This window comes from Gouania willdenowi, chromosome 19 (genome assembly GCF_900634775.1).
Source record: "Gouania willdenowi chromosome 19, fGouWil2.1, whole genome shotgun sequence".
Classification (NCBI taxonomy): Eukaryota; Metazoa; Chordata; class Actinopteri; order Blenniiformes; family Gobiesocidae; genus Gouania; species Gouania willdenowi.
Window position 1 is genome coordinate 8110699 of NC_041062.1, and position 17330 is coordinate 8128028.

General features: G+C 33.1%; 2 protein-coding genes across 4 annotated transcripts; one reads left to right on the forward strand and one right to left on the reverse strand.

The window, feature by feature from the left end:
* The first annotated feature begins 4118 nt into the window (after positions 1-4118).
* On the forward strand, positions 4119-6946 carry LOC114481814 (interferon a3-like). The gene is made up of 6 exons (XM_028476854.1): positions 4119-4256; positions 5345-5425; positions 5560-5713; positions 6553-6569; positions 6667-6726; positions 6848-6946. The coding sequence occupies exons 1-6, from the start codon at positions 4119-4121 to the stop codon at positions 6944-6946; spliced, it is 549 nt and encodes a 182-aa protein (XP_028332655.1).
* A 1090-nt stretch (positions 6947-8036) lies between these two features.
* c19h10orf88 (chromosome 19 C10orf88 homolog) lies at positions 8037-16844 on the reverse strand. 3 transcript variants are annotated; one of them, XM_028476406.1, is made up of 10 exons: positions 16659-16844; positions 15198-15371; positions 14890-15087; positions 14708-14777; positions 13872-14072; positions 12787-12915; positions 12592-12700; positions 11603-11792; positions 10547-10659; positions 9850-10043 (listed from the first exon to the last, which is right to left on the reverse strand). In XM_028476406.1, exons 2-10 carry the CDS (start codon positions 15347-15349, stop codon positions 9988-9990), a joined length of 1218 nt encoding a protein of 405 aa, XP_028332207.1. In that variant the 5' UTR covers positions 15350-15371; positions 16659-16844; the 3' UTR covers positions 9850-9987. The 3 variants fall into 3 exon arrangements, with proteins under 3 accessions (XP_028332206.1, XP_028332205.1, XP_028332207.1); XM_028476405.1 differs by lacking the exon at positions 10547-10659 and having other exon boundaries at positions 8037-10043; positions 15201-15371; XM_028476404.1 differs by lacking the exon at positions 10547-10659 and having other exon boundaries at positions 8037-10043.
* Positions 16845-17330: the final 486 nt, after the last annotated feature.

The window sequence follows — 17330 nt, forward strand, 5'->3', positions numbered from 1 at the left end:
TTGATAATTTTTTTACGAAATGTATTTACTCACAACAGAAAAAAAACTCGTTTTTCTTCTTATACAAAATAAAAACGCAAATCTAACTTTGGAAAGAAAACAACTCAAATAACAGCTTAATTTTCAGTATATATACATATAATGTACAACCTAGCTTCAATGTTTTATCTTGACAGACATAATTCGTATACTTTCGTAACTTAACATGTACTGATATGTATCAAATACCATAAAAGGGAGACCAAAAATTACGTTGGGTTATGTATTTTACGACGAAAAGCAAATGCAGCACCAGTTGCTGACATGTGAGAACTTAATGTTCCCAGTTTACAGTAACAACAGGCGTTTGTCACATGGCCAACATAGTTTTTATGTTATTTTTTCATGAATTTTTTGTTAATTTAGTTTTTTCTTCTTCTCCTAGTTAAAGATTTGTTTTTATACATCTGGTTTTCATTACCAATGTGTTGGATTTTCAAATATTACATAACTTGTAACCCTGTTTTGAATTTAGCTTTATAAAAGTTATTATTATTATTATTATTATTATTATTATTATTATTATTATTATTATTATTATTATTATTATTATAAATGAATAAAACTAGAATAGCATTAGCATTAGCATCGACCTATCACTAGCATTCACCTAGCAATAGCTTAATATGAGCAATTGGGCTGAAAAAAGTTGAAATTGGTTGAAAAAGTTTTAAAAAGTTGAAATGGGTTAAAAAGAAAAGTTGAAATCGTTGAAAAAAGAATGAATAATAAATAATTGCGTCTAGAGCAAAGAAATTATTGGATTATAGATGTTGGAAAGGTTGTCTCCTCTTCCTTTTCACTTCACGGAAGCTCCACCCACATGTACGTCAGCTCGTGCGCTAAGGTTTGAGGAATGATTGCCATGAATGAATGAGGCAACACACTGCATTCAACATGTAAGGCTCCATTAAAAAAATACCTAGAAAACCCATGAAGATTGCATAGTCATATGAAAATGTGTCATGGTTTATTATCTATAAAATTACATGATGTAACAGTGATGAAAAATATATCAAATACTAGCCATCCATCCATTCATCTATACATCCATCCATCCATCCACCCATCCATCCATCCATCCATCTATCCATCTATCCATCTATCTATCTATCTATCTATCTATCTATCTATCTATCTATCTATCTATCTATCTATCTATCCATTTGTCCGTCAGTTTACTGTATATTAGTTTAATTACCTTTCAAATTTAATATTAGTTTTTTATTTGACATATTCTGTTGTGTTATGAGATTTCTTTGACTGTATTTATGTTTATCTACAGCATTTATGTTAATACATATCATATATATTAGTACACATACACAACTTTTCTGTTTGTGTTAAATTGCTCAAAATAAAAAATAAAATAAAACAAACGAGCGAACAAAAGTCCTCATTAATAGAGTTATCTAATACTTTTTACTTTTAGGATTAATTCCACTTGAGTGTATAACTGTGACTCAGCATGGCTGTTATGACTGCTACTTTTTCTAATGAAGTGAAGGCGTTTGTGAAGAAAAACCAGCAACAAATGCCCACAACAGAAAAGAGTGACTCAAATACAGAGTTTTCAGAATAAAACCATTACTTCTAGGAATATTCTATATGCAGTTTATTTATTGCCTTTCACAATAATCAAAGCCAGAAATGTCATAATTGTTTCATTATTTATTTAGATTAATAATTATTAGATTTTTTTGATATTTCATTAATAAAGTATAAGCATATATCCTACATTGTGAACCAATCATTCTCTTGCATTAATTTTCAAATTTTTTTTAATTTTTTTTTTTAAACAAAACAAATAAATCCAATTAAATCCCAAATTTCTCTTTTCACAAAGTTTAAACATTGCTAAAGGAGCTTGAAGCCAAAACAAAAGCATTTAAAAAGGATACATATGCCCCCCCCCACCCCCCACCCCCAAAAAAGGGGGGGGATACCAGGTTTGTAAACCATCATCTCTTGAAATATTTAGTTTTTTTGTTTGTTTTGTTTGCCAGTTATAACACACCAAGTTTGAAGTTTTAAACACATCTTTGAACTGCAATATTTTAAAAATCCAGTCAGTATTTTGAATATTCTTCCGTTCAGAAACTACAAAGATACAAATAAAAATAGGTTTTCGGTATAATTAAATGTTGAAAACCCCTGTTAACAAACACTGAGAACATGCTACAGTTATAGATGATACGTATCATGTAAACTGCACTGAATGGAATCCCATTTTGCAGGTTTTGTTACTTTGAAAAATGTAAGTCGATGTCTTGATTAAATTTTTCCAACTAAACACAAAACAAATCCATCCAAAGCAAAACTATTAAAGCCCTCTATTCTAATTTTTCATTCATGAATGATTTTATCTTCATAACTTTTAATCAATATTAATCGATGTAATTATTCTACATATTTAGTTTCTGACTCTTTTTAACGTTTTTACTAAATATCGATACAATTATATAAGAGTCTTAGCTTTGTTTTGGCTGTTTAAGTCATTTCCAAATAAGTCAATCTGTTTAGTGTGTAAAATGGGTCATTTTAATATTTTATATTATTTTTATTTGTTTATTTTATTTTAATTTTTTAAAAAGTTTTAAGTGTATATACGTTGATGTAAAAGCATGATGCATGGCTGTTTTTTTATTATCATTATTTTATTCAAAATAAAAGTATCTTTTGTCTTGACATTAACTTCCACACAAATGCCATCGACCCACTGAAAACCCTGCACTTTCAGGCCCTGGCCCACATGTTGAGAACCTTTTCGTTTGTATTCAACCTGTTTTCCTTTTATTTTATTTTTTAACGTGACTGACGCGTTTGTGGCAGGAATCATGGCTTTGAGGCCGAGAATGAATTTGACGCAGAGCACGTTCTCACACTCCGATGTTTCTGTGGCCTGTGGGACGTCACGTGGACGGAGCGAGGATTCCTTCGAAGTCGCGGGGGCGGGAACGGCACGCGCTTTCATTTTCATTTTACGGAAACCCGCACGAAGGCAGCGCGTGCACTGAGGAGTGACATCAATGAATGAGGCAACACTGCTTTGGACACACAGTCTGTTTATGGATGAATAACAAACAAATAAACAAATGAAAATATGTGTTTGTTTGTTTGTTTGTTTGTTTTAATTTGGAAAAAATGTTAAATAAAAATCGATAAAAGGGAATACATATTTCAATAAGAACGGAAGCGGATTATGGCCAATTTTGATGGAGAAAATAATTTTGGGCAAATCAAGAATAAAGTCGAAATGTCGAGATTAAAGTTGAAATTTGAGGAAAAACGTTGAAATATATAATGTTGAGATTAAAGTCGATTGGCCCTCCTCAGCTTCCGTAGTTTTGACATTAAAACCATGCATTGACATTTTTCAAAATATTGTGTTTTGAGTTCACTTTCGAAATTTCGATTTTATTCTTGATTCAACCAAAATTATTTTCTCCATCAAAATTGGCCCAAATCCGCTTCTGTAAATAAACCTTAGCAAAAAAAAAGTAATAAATAAATAAATAAATGAATAATTATAATTATAATTTTTGACATTATTTAAATAAAGATAGATAGATAGATAGATAGATAGATAGATAGATAGATAGATAGATAGATAGATAGATAGATAGATAGATAGATGCACATGAAATGTCTTTAAATCACATTTCATCTTTAAAACTTTAGTTTAACTATTAGTTAAACTGTCATACTTTAGCCCAAAGTGTATTTGATCTCAAACTAATTAAAAAAAAATAAAATAAAATAAAAAAATAATTCCGTGTCTTATGATAAATCATTGAATCCTCTGAGCAGTCATAAATAATTGCACATTCAGTTTTTAATTGTAATCTTGCTCTGGTCTAAAGCTGAATGTTTATGGTGTGAGGTGAGGTTGATGGTTTTACCTGCGGAGCTGAAAACAGCAGGTGTTTCCCCGCAATCCGAAAAGTGAAAAAGCCGCATACAGCATATATATAAAGGCATGAGATGGAGGCTTTAAACACATCACACCTCACCTCTTCTTACCTGAGGACACTTGAGATTCTCCTGAACAATCTTTCTCTCAAAGACTGATAACAATGATGATGATGAAGAAGCTTTTTGCCTGCGTAATCCTGTGCGCCCTGTGCGTCTCCAGCGGCTTTACGCTGCGCTGCCCGTGGATAGATCAAAAGTTCAAACAGTACAGTGAGGAGACGGTGAAGCTGCTGGATAATATGGTAAGAAAATATACTTTATATAAGTCGCTTTGTTAAGTATCTGTTTTAAAATGAGCAAAAGTAATGATTTAACGATTTAAAGTAATACAATCATTTATTCTTGGTTGCTGTAAAACAAATTTCTGAATAAAGGTCTATATTAACATATGTTCAAGAGGAACAATATGCTATTAATTACAAATCTGTGTGTGCCGACAAATGTTATCATAAGGGAGACTGATGTGGCATAGTTTAAATAGTTTTAAAAAAATAAAAATAAATAAAAAGTCCAAACTTATCAGGAAAACTTATATAGGAATTTATTTTATTTGTATTTGTTATTATTCATGTTGTTGCCTATATGTATATTGATAATAGTTCACAGGTCAATACACATGTTAAAATACAGAAATTACATTTTTGAAAAAGCAAAATAAATTAATTAATTAATTAATTAAATAAATTGTACAAACTTATAAAGTAATATAACGGCTCATTATGATTTATTTTTTAGATTTAATTATCAGGTTATATAAAATTCATATTTTTTAATTAATATTTTATAAGGCAGCCAATTATTCTTGATTTGCCAAATTGGCCCTAATCCATTTCAGTAGAAATGAGACATTTGAATGAGAACCTTAATTTTAAATCCTGACACGTTATTTGTGTCTATCATGTAATTTGCTTTATCAATATATTGATTTTATTTATTTATTTAGACGATGCTGGATAAATGCTCAGAAGTACATATTTTGTATATAATAATGCAAAATGATGCAATAGTAATTATTTGATGGCGGTCCATCTACAATTTTTTTGAACACGGCAGTATAGAAAATATTTTAATCAATCACCAAAGAGACATATTCAGAATGACTGGGTCACTGTGTTTTTCTCGTCCAAATACTTCTGTCTGAGGTTCTCCAGTGTTTTTGCTTTGTATAATTAGTATCATTAAAGTTGAACATTCATCTTTTTTACCTTTCGCAACAATTTTTGAATGTATACAATTGTGAGTGAGCACTTTAATTTGAAATTTTAGGCAAAAAGCTGAAGTTATGTTGATCATGTTGTTCCCTCTGACGAGTTCTTCATGTACTCTCCAGGTCAAAAACTCCACCAACACGTCCATAGAACTGGACCTGGCCTTCCCTCATCACATGTACGAGCGGGCATCCAAAGCACCTGTAAGTCACACTTCACTGAAATAAAAAAAATTATCATCATCATCACACATATGACACAGTTATTATGATTCCTTCTCAGTCCTTTTTCCACTCTGAGGATGATGCTTTATCATTTCTGTGACTTTCTTCTGCAGGCGGAGGAAAAACTAGGCTTCTTGGTCCAGGTCCTGAATGAGGTGTTTGCTTTGTTTGAGGAGGACCACACTGATGCTCACTGGGACGAGAAGAAAGTCAACGACTTCCTCAATGTGCTGAGCAGACAGGCTGCGGAGCTGAATGCATGTGTGAGTATCTCCACTGAAATAAACAACCATCAACCTCATAGAGAAACACACAGTGCAACCAAGGCAGGGCTGGTGGATTTAGATCTTAAAAAAACATTAGAACAAAGACATTTTCAGATTAAAACCATAGAGAAATGTATGTTAAGGTGTCATTTATTCAGACATCTTTGCTCTGGAAATGTACTTTGAAGTGGAGCTTCAACATCAATAGGGATGAGGAGAGAACTCATAAAGACACACCAAAGTGATCAGCAGATGCCTCTAAGAAAGACTGACAGTTGGCAGTCGAAACATGTCAGGAGATCAAAGTAAATTTCAAAGTAAATTTACTGAAAAAAGTTGTCTGAATAAATGAAACCTAAACATACTATTTAAAATAAGATGACAAAATGAACTTGCTGGAATTATAGAGAAATTTAGATTAAAGACAGGTATTCTCATTTTTTTTTTTTTTTTTTTAATGCTGCGCAAACTCTTTTCCACATTTTCAATACCTGTTTCTAAATAGTTGAATTTTTTATTCATCCTAAAAGTTTAAAAACTCAAAACAAATATCCACAAAAACAACTATAGATAATTTACACAAAAATATAACCTAATTTATTTTATTGCTGTGTAGGAAATTATAGAATAAGCATGAATAATCTCTTTATATTATGTAATAAATAGTAATAGAACAGTTAAATAGTGTAGGAACAGTACAAATCAAAATAGATCTGAAATAATATATATTATATATATATATAAATAAAATTATTTGCATATTTGTTTTTGTACAAAATAGAATTATATATATATATATATATATATATATAATTTTGTGTCTAAGTCTTTGCTGATTAGCTGCGAGGAGTCACATGGTAAAGTGTGTGTGTGTTTATTGAGTTCAAAGGTCACATCAAAGACACTAAACAGTTCTTGTTTTGTTTTTAGATTAAACGCAAACTTCACATAAAGAAGCACAAGAACCTGCATCATTATTTCCAGAGGCTTTCAAGCAACGTCCTGGAACTAAAGGTATGTCCATGAGTTTCTTATTAATGCACGTTACATATGAAGATGATCATAATAGATTCTATCTCCATCCTTATCAGTGGTGAGAAAAGTGAAAGTGAATCCTGTTGTGTTTTCCTTCTAGAACCACAGCTCAGAGGCCTGGGAGATCACAAGGAAGGAGGTCAAAGTGCATCTACTGAACGTCGACCTGGTGGCTTCAGCTCTGGTTCCCATCATTTAGAAACATGGAGGATGTGGCAATTTATCTGCCTTTTTTATTTATGTATTTATTTATTGCCTTTTTATGCATTGAAGGATTTTTAAGTTATTTTGTGGCAAATTATTGATGTATTTATTCATTTTTCAGCCGTTATGTGGCGATTTAATCAGATTTATTTATGTATTTATTACTTTTTTATGCATTGAAGGATTTTTAAGTTATTATTTTCTATTATTCTATCGGTATTTGAACGAATCAAAGCATTGTTTACTAAGGTTTTGACCTTGTTGTATTTAATATTTATAAGACAAAAATAAAAAAAATGTAAAAAAAAGATGCAAACAAGTGAATTGTGTTTATTTTTTCATTGTATATTATTTATTTTTGGTTAAGATTCCTGCACTAAAATGAAAGATTAGTTATACTTTATGTAACCTCGTAAAAGTAGAGACTTAAAAACAACAACAAAAAAAACATGAACATTGAAGGAGCCATCTGAAGCATAAAAAAGAGATTAAGCTTGAAAATGTGATGGAAAACACGCAAAAATGTATTTAGATTTAGTTTTATATTTTATTAAAAAAAAACAAAAAACAAAAAAAAACAAGGAAAATAAGAGACAATAAAGAAAGGAGAAAAAAGATAGTAAAAAGTAAAAAATACAAAAGAAAGCTATATGTATTAAAACTAAGATCTCTAACCTTTACATATTTTACAATTAACATGACTCAGATACACCTCTCTGAGGTATCAGGACATCCCTGATATATATCTGATCAATATTATGTATACGTATGTAGAAGACATTTTTCATTTTTGTTGAATAAATGTGAAGACATTGTACTCAAGATTCCTAATTGCAAATTTAACTTCTCTGTTAGGTGAATATTTAATATCATTATTATTATTTAATAACAATGAATTTAAAAGAAAAAAACACTTTATACATCAATTAAACAAGAAAAGCTCAGGTTTATAAAAACCAACAGGAAGTTGTGGCCATGAGACTCTCAGGGTCGTAAAGTGGATAAAACTTTCACTTTTTAAGCCATAGATGAGGTTAATTTAAACCAGAGATTATGAAATGGTATAAAAGTAGATAAATGAGCCAAATCAAATCTAATTATAAATGTGTCCATAATGGACTTTAGATTGCTGATGATTGTCAGGTTTATCATGGAGTTTCCAACCTTAGCAGTGATTTCATCAGCTCACCAGCTTCAGGTGTGTTGATGGGAATTTACCAGAAGGTTCTTCCAGACAAACCTTTGTAATCTTCATAAATACCTTTTAATGGGTTGTTTGTTGCAGTTCATTTCAACATTACAGGTCCACACATTTCTACAGCGTATAGACAATATTATTACACGTTTACAGAGCAGACATTTGTAAACAGGTGATGAAAATATCTGCAAATGGATGACAAGAATTACCTTTGTTAGCATTTATATTCCAGTGTGTGTGTGTGAGCAGGTAAACATGGACAAGACTGTCAAAGTGCATCAGTAATTGTTTCAGTGCACAATGTGTAGTCAGTGGGACTTTGTGCGTCTGTCTCCTCCTCAAGTTTCCTAAAGTTTTACAAAAATGTGTAAGAAACGATAAAATCCAAGTAATAAGTGACCGATAGTCTCAACAGGATCTTCACTTTACATTTCCAAGATTTTATGGCCAATTTCAATTTAATTAAGGAGATATTGAGTGAAATTTGAGGAAAATTGAAGGATTTTGTAGGAATTATAGGTTTTTCCCCCTCCACTGTTTAACAATAAAATAGACTGCACTCATGTGATATAAGCAGCAGGAGTGTTCAGTTTCATTTACACAATGTTTCATGTTTTCTATAGCAATTTTATTTTCGCCTGCGGGCCGAATTAGATGCTCCAAAGGGCCGGATTTGGCGCCCAGGCCATGAGTTTGACACGTGATCTGTGTCTGATCTATATACAACTAGGTGAGTGTGTGAAGAACAACATATTATTTGTGTAGCTGTTAATATATTTACAACTTTCATTTAAATTCTACTTAAGTAAAAATAAAGGATTAGATCAAACATGGCAACTTTTATCACTGCGAGGGCCACAAAAATGCAATTGTGTGATTTTGAGGGCCATGTTATCAGAATTTATGTCAGCATTTATTATAAGGACTGATTTGAACATTAATACAGGAAAGAACAAACATGTTTTTGTGAGTGAATTTGTGTATTTTTATTCACACTTATCTTTGCCAGTCATTGTCGTTTTAAATATTTTTCTGTTATTTTTCCATTTTTCTTGTGTGTTTTTTGGAGTAATTTTGTGCGTTGACTTTTGGGGGGCGCTCAAAAATTTAACCAAGGACCACATGTGGCCCACAGGCCACCAGTTGCCCATCATATGAACTAGATCATATTTAGACACATCTACACGCTTCTTTAAGCGTGTAAAACCAGGTCAGTGAGACACATAAATATGGTGTAATGTCTGTCAATCTGTTGCATGTTCAAAAAAATCTAGTAATTTATTCAGGATTATAAAGCAAGTTAAAGAACATTATTGCGAATGTATATACATTTATGGTTTTAAAATATAACAAATGAAGTGAATTCATTTTTCATTTCATTTCATTTTTCAGTTTCATGTAAATGAATTGATTTTATTTTAATAGTAAATAGATATTTTGCTTGTTATTGGAAATATATTTATATTTTCACCTGTTTGAATTACTTTAAACAGAATTTCTTGTGCCATGAGTTTATAACAAATGCGTATAACATGCATGTTTTTTGTGAGAATTTGTCAGAAAAGTGTTAAAAATACATTTTTTTTTCATTTTCTTTGATGTTTAGAAACCAGTGCTGATAAGTAACAGAGTTTAAACCGAGTTTCTGGAGCCTCCTCCCCAGACGTTACATGTTAGTCCTCAGCAGCTCTTGGGTTTGTGCGTCTCTGTTGTTGTTGTTGTGTCGTCCTGAGTGGGCGTGGCCCTAACGCATCTCTCTGCATTGGGAGTGAGGGCCACCTGCAGGATGGCCTCCAGCCTCTGCTGCAGAGCGTCCATCCGTCGGTCCATGTGCTCCTTCAGTCTACGCTCCATCTGCTCCAGACGACGCTCCATGGCCGCGTCCAGCAGCTCCCTGTGGAAAAACAAACAAACAGATAATACTTTATTAGTCCAACAATGGGTCCAATAAATGCACAGGAATACGACAAAAGAAAAAAGCTATTAAATTAAATTACTGTATTTCTCTGACTTTCCAACAAATATAGAATTTTCCTGAAATTAATCAACAGATAACTTACTCGAGAGTCTCTAGACTATAAGTCAGTTTTACAAAATAAAAGCACGTTTTTGATACAAGTGGATTACTGGATTTAAGTTTTTAGTGAAGATGTACTTTAGACTTACTAATTTTTTTCATTTGGGGGGTTTTCTGTCTTTTTCTTAAATTTGTCTTTTAAAATGTGTGATTGAAAATAAGTTAACGTGCTAGTCCGATTTAAATATTGGGATTTCACTCACTAGGACTCTCATTATTTGCTCAAAGCAAAACAAATGCACCTCTGCAACAAGATTAAATAGAGTTACAAGCACATTATCAGCTCAGTGAGGAGAAATAAAAGCCATGGCTGAACGTACCCGTGGTAGAGCTGCCGTTCTCTCCTCGATGTGGATCAGACTCTGACAAAGACTCGTTTCTCTCTCTGCACTTTGTATCAACACTGTGTGACGTCTGAGAGGAGCTAAAATCCCTGAAATATGCGGATAAATAACTTGTCCTGGGATACCACTAATAGACTTCAATCTAAAAACATAAATAACAGAAGAATAGATATAAATAAATATAACTTATTTAGTTCACAATAACTGCTGCTGGAAATGTAATTTCCCTGACGGAGCCTTCCCAAGGGAGTAATAAATCTAATCTAATAAAATAAATTGGATGAATAGGTAAAATTTAAATAAATCATATTTAATTCAACAAACAAAATCAAATGAAAAGAAAAATAAAGAAGAAGAAAAAATGAATTATTTAATATATATGTTTTAATACTTAAAATTTCCAAGAAACATCTAATAATATTTTGTGAAAATGTTAAGAGAAAAGAATATTAGATGAAGTATTTACATTTTTTTATTATAAAAAAAATAATATATATATATAAAATTTATAAGGGGTGAGGGGAGTGCGGGTTTTCTTTGGATGAAGTTTTTTTTGTCCAAATTGTTCAACTGTATAAAAGAAAAAGAAAATGCAATAAATAAATAAATAAATAATAGTGCTATAGAAGTACTTTGATTGCAATTAAATAAAAAAATTTTTCCACAACGGCAATTGTTTTTAAATACAATAGATTAATTAAAAAATAAAAAAAATATATTTCAAGTATTTCTTCCTGTAATATGAGCTTTTCTGATGAAGAGGTCATTGTGTGAAGGTCATTGTGTGACAGCCTTCATCATTCCACAATCAAACAACAGGAAAGTTTGTCCCAGCAGAAGAAGGAAACCTCTGTACAAGGGAATGAATGTATAAACACGCCTCCACGTTTCGCTGCTGGAACACACAACTGTCCATTCAAAGTCACGGCTGCACTAAATGTGGGCGCGGTCGGACCACTGGAGCGTCTCACAGAAGCAACGCGACGCTAAAAGTTAATCCAAAGGGTCCAGAAAAAAAAAACCCAGACTCACCACGTTACGTTGCTGCTCCTCTTCTGCGCCGCGTCATCCAGCCTCAGCTGGGTCACCTGACCACAGACGCTCTGGAGCATGGGCAATAGCTCTGGCCTGCAGGTGAACTCCTGCTTTGGTCCTTTAAGGAAGTGTGACATCATCTCTGTCAGGTGGGCGTGGCTTGTGGGGCCGCCGTTATCAATGCTCACTGAAAATTAAGCAAAAACACACATAAATGAAGAGCTCACTAGTGCTAAAAAGCTAGGAGAACTATTTCTACTGGATGGAAAAATATGACGCTTTTATTTTGAAGGGGATTTGTTTTTTTAAAAGAATGCACATTGCGGTAATTAGATACTTTGTGTGTTTTTCAACCTTGGGGTCGTGACCCCATGTGGGGACACCAGGAATTAAAATAGGGGTTGCCTGAAAAGTCTAGTAATTGGTAAAGAAATGACTGATTCAAATTACGTTTTGTTTATTTTTATTATTAATATTATGTAATTATTCTTTACACACACAATCTCAAACAAAAATATTCAAAATTTTCACTTTCTCAAATATGACGAGTTCAAATAAAATCCAGTATAAAAATATTGAGAATAAATGTCTCTGGGGTCGCCAGAAATTTGTGATATAAAATCGAGTTCACGACCCAAAAAAGGGTTGGGAACCACTGCTTTAAAGCTTTTAAAGCATTTAAAACTCAATTTAGGTTTATTCTATTCAGCGTTTTCAGTATAAGTCACAAAAGTGACACTTTTTTTTTTTACTTTAATATTTTTAATTAAAAGAAACATATGAATGCACTAGCAAAAAAACATAATTTATCAGGGTATTTTGTTGTTTAAATAATTATTAAAACAGCTGTTGAAATTGATCACCATAGAAGTTTCTGTAAACTGTAAAAAACTGCTTTATTATTATTATTATTTTTTTTTTTTGCATTGAATCAATTTGGGAAAGTCAATATTGAAGTCACATCTTCAAGTCCTAAAAACACTCACCAGTATCAGTGGAGCTGATGTCAGACAGGGGCTGGTCAGGAGAGGAAGACGATGAAGAGGAGGTGTATCCCTCAGACATCCCTCCATCCTGATCCTCAGCATCCTCACACTTACAGGAAGCCGAGAGATGAAACACAGATCAAAGATCAACTTTTTAATCTTGTTTTCTACAAATGCAGTGAATGTTTTGGATACCGTGGAGTTTGCAGGTCTAGAGTGAGCCCTGAACGCCGACGAGGACACGTCGACGTCTCGAGTCAAAGCAGAAAACGCTCCACTTCCCATCAAGAGAGGCAGAAAGCCACCGAGAGAACCCGTCTGATTCTGCACAAACACACATCACCTCCAGTTATCGTTCTCTTGGTTATATTCACATTAATTTGCTGTAATTCACAAACAGGTTAGTAAACCAGATCATTACTTAAAAATCAGGCAAAAATCAAGGTTTTTATGTTAATTAAATGCAGCTGTTAAAAGGATCCTCCACCGTTTTTACAAATGTGGCCTAAAACCTTTGTAATGTACTTATTAGAAGATCTATCCTTAACAAAATGTATCATTTTGCATCATAATAATTTTATTAACTTTAAAAAAGATGGGACTACTTTGTTTACCAAAAGAGAATAAATGTGATGGCTGAAGTTAACGAGTAATCACGGACTGTTGAAGTCACACATACCCTGAGGATAGAAGTCCTCAGTGTTGTCCGTGATTTACTCGCCAACTTCAGCCACCAGAGCGTGTCAACGCACTGTTCAAGGGAGGGTAAAGGTTTCTTAGAAGAGTTCCTCTTCTCTGCTTCATTGTCTACAATGAAACCGCAAATTTGGAACTATCTTTTCAGGTCACAACTGTTCTTATCTTTTTTTGGTAAACAAAAGAGGTTTACATTGACATTTTTAACTTTTTCTGAGTTTTTAGAGAAACCAAGTTGTCATTTTGACCAAAAAGCTGCTAAATGATCAAAATATCATGCAGAATGCTTCACTCCAATAGAAAACAATGGAATGTTCACAGGGAGTGGAGCTGTGTGACATCATCAATCACGTGAATTCAAGATGGTGGAAAACAGGCTCTGAAACTGTGAAGTAGTCCCACTTTTAAAAGTTAATTAAACAAATATGGTGTAAAATAATGTGCTTTGTGAGGCAAAGATTTACTAATAAGTACATTTCAAAAATTTTAGGCCACATTTGTAAAAACAGTGAAGGATCCCTTTAATACAGTTTCATGTGCATGTGATTGATCTTAAGTTAACGTGAATAAATGATCGACGCTACCTTTTGCTGGAACTGCACCATGTCCATGAGGTTTTTGGCTCCTGGGGACAAATCAGTCCCGATCTCCTGGACCAGACTCTGGACCTGCTGCATATCAATACTGCCACCGCCTTTACCGCGTTCTGTGCATGGCGGCAGCAGCCGCACGCCGACGACAACTCGAGACAACAAAACGCTGCTCCGACCAGCCAAGGAGAGCAACTGGGATGAGACAGAAGCAGCACAAATTAATACTCACATCAGTTTCATTTTCTGTTAGAGCGGATTAACTCGAAAAAATTCCAGAGAGAAGGAAAAAAACATGTGCTTAATGTGATAAGAAATATAAAATAAAATCAAATGATAAATGTATTTTAAGGTTATTTCCAATTTTATTTGATCTTTTAATTGAAACAGTTTTAATTCTAAAATTTGAATTAAAAATAAATCAAAGTAAATTAAATAAAAAATAAATTAAAATAAAATGAAAAATAATTGTATTATTATTACATTGAAATTAATTAAAAATCAATATAAAATCAATAAAAAAATTGATTTAATGCAAGAAGAGAGTGTCACAATGTGCTCTGTTATTGTCAAATTAAAAAGAAAAGAAAAAGAAAACATTAAAACACATTAAAATTCTCTTTTTTAAAGGACAGTGTTGTGTTCACGGTCTACTGGAATTTCTGGCTTCATTTCTGAATGGGCAAAGAAGGTATTTGTTTTCGTTTTTCTCCACAAATGAAGACCTGGGCCCATCCTGGGTTAAAATTGGGCTACATTTGTCCTGCAAACCACCAGGTGCAGGAATTATTTTGCATTAAATGGTAAAAAAAAATAATCAAAAAGCTGACCTTCAGTTCACAGGACGGAGACGGACACTCGAGGATGAGCTGTTTCTTATAGAAAGGACCTCGGTCTGCACTGTGGGAGACAGAACCAGCACAAAATACACAATTTCACCGTTGGTGGTCCATTAACAGTATCTGGATCAGGCATTTTAACGTTAGACGAGCAGTTTAACCCATAGGCTGACCTGTCTGTTTGGACGCTCTCTGTCTTCGCTCCCCGTGCCGTCCCACAGTATTCTCCCGTCTGGTTGTAAACCTCCATGTTTCGAGCCTCACTGACCACCAGCAGGTGAACGATGGCTGCAGGCGACTCAGGTCTGCAGCAGAGCGTCAGGACGCACGGGGCGCCTTCCTCCATCTGTTCCAACAGCACCGGACCACAACTGGGAAATGATTAAAAACACGACAACTTTAGGAGAACATTACCTTCACAATAATACAACACATTTATCAGTATTAAGGCTAGTAGTGTTTGATCATAATCAAAGCTTACCACCTCTCTGTGTCTTCAATGTCGGACTGAACGAGATCCTCCACATCGCTGTTCAGGTTACCGACATGAACGGGAAGTACAACGTCTGACAGCTGACGTCCATCAGTGTGACAAACCCACGCAGCCTCGCTTTTCACAGCCACGTCCACCATGATGCTGCTGAGGAGGCTCTACCTACGGAACAGCAAGAGAAGAAGAAAATAATCTTTATTATCATGCAATAAACTGGTTCTCGAGGAGCAGTGTGAGCAGCTCACGCAAATGTTTCCTTAATTCTTAAAGGAACTTAAATTATATAAATACATTTTAAAAAAAAACACCAAATAAGTAAAATTTACCTTGCAAAATAAATATTTGAGAAATTGAAAGTATGTTATTTCATTATGTGACCATTATTCAATTATACTTTGCTGTATATGTTGTGTAGGTGTAAAAAAAAAAAAATAGATTTGGCATATCGCAACATTTCTCCACAAGATTATTGTATCAATTCAAAAAAATTGGCCAGAGTGATGTATTTAAATCATGTTTTTTAACAAAAGAAATTAAAATCAAAAAAACATTTCATTGTGCCAACATCTGCGTAGTACATAAACGCCCGGTCGCTAGGCGTCAAGTGAACACATCAGACCTTGTCAAACTACCTCACTCCTCAATGCATCTTAGCTTGTAAGTTGATTGCATTTCATTTTCATAAAACTTACTGGATACTTTGATAGATGTATTTGGTTACTTAAAAAAAAAAAAAAAACAGAATCTGATTCTGTTATAGAAACAAAAGTGAAACTTTTTTGAAAAATATAATTTAACAGTTTGATAAATATACCACTTGATATTACAATTGATATTAAATACACCATTGATATTGGTGCTTGAAATACAGTAAATTAACATTTACTTGTTCTCGCAAGTTAAAAAAAAATTGTATTTCATGCTATTTTGTACTGTAAAGTTGAAATTCATATTAGTGATATTGTGACGTATAACGTATTGTTCACGGTAGTATCGAGATATATTGGGATATATCGTATGGTGACATGCAAATCATGTATCGTATCGTCAGATTAATGGCAATGTACACCGCTAGTATGTATAAGCATCAGATGCACTGACCGAGCTTTATCCCACAAGCTGTCAGCCTTGTTAACTGACTTATTGCATAATGAAAGTAGTTTTTACTGATTAATGTAACCACCTGATCAGAACTTATTCCATACGCGTTGCTTTTAGATCTTATTGGTGACAATTTGTGTCATTACTGTAAGTGGGCTAAAAGAGTCCATTCATAGTTGTAGCTTCCTAGCTAGAAGCTCATACACAAAATGACCGATTACATTTATTTTCATCAATCAGCACAACAATACCTTGTATCTAAATGACATTTTACATCATAAAACACTGCAGAAATAACTGGAACGACGTGCGAGTCATACATAGTGAAAAAAAAAATAATCATCTTACCTTTAATCCACCTCGGCTGCTGCTGAAATCGCATCACATTATCCAAAATCCCAGACTTTTCACGTACATTAAAGATTAATGTGTTAGAAAAAAAAATTACACGGTTTTAAGACGGAGTTTTTGGTCACAATTAAATTTATCTAAGCACGCCTTGCAGCGCTTCGTCTTCTTCTTCTATTGTTTTTAATGCGGTGAAAACAACAGTGACGGAGTTCTACCGCCACCTACCGGCAAGAGCCGCACATTAGTCGGAAAAAACAGATAATTATCTTTTTTAATGCAACAGAAACACGATAAATTACAAAATAACCACAGTTTTATCTATAATATGAAAAAGTGAGTAATATACAAAGGCGAATTCAAAATTAGTTACATCTGATTAACAATAATACAAAAACTAAACTTTTTTTACTGCAGATTTAGACTAAATATGCTTCAGAATATTTAAGAATATTTTTTAAACATTTTTAAATTAATGCTATTTAAAAAAAATTGCATCACAAGTAGTGGTGTTAACGAATTTCTACTTAAAATTAAGTTCATTTTATTTAATAAACAATTGACCATCCTTAATGTGCCAGTTAGGGTGATACTGATACGTCTGTATGTGTCAATAAAAGATAGGATTCGCTTTTTTAAACCTCGATCAAACCTCACGTTAATGCCTTTCAC

Coding starts and splice junctions, on each gene's coding strand:
- LOC114481814 (XM_028476854.1), top strand. CDS start 4,119: ATGATGATGAAGAAGCTTTTTGCCTGCGTAATCCTGTGCGCCCTGTGC. Junction 4,257..5,344: donor TGAAGCTGCTGGATAATATG/GTAAGAAAATAT, acceptor TGTACTCTCCAG/GTCAAAAACTCCACCAACAC. Junction 5,426..5,559: donor AGCGGGCATCCAAAGCACCT/GTAAGTCACACT, acceptor TTTCTTCTGCAG/GCGGAGGAAAAACTAGGCTT.
- c19h10orf88 (XM_028476404.1), bottom strand. CDS start 15,349: ATGGTGGACGTGGCTGTGAAAAGCGAGGCTGCGTGGGTTTGTCACACT. Junction 14,778..14,889: donor GAGAGCGTCCAAACAGACAG/GTCAGCCTATGG, acceptor TGTCTCCCACAG/TGCAGACCGAGGTCCTTTCT. Junction 14,073..14,707: donor CTCCGTCCTGTGAACTGAAG/GTCAGCTTTTTG, acceptor GTCTCATCCCAG/TTGCTCTCCTTGGCTGGTCG.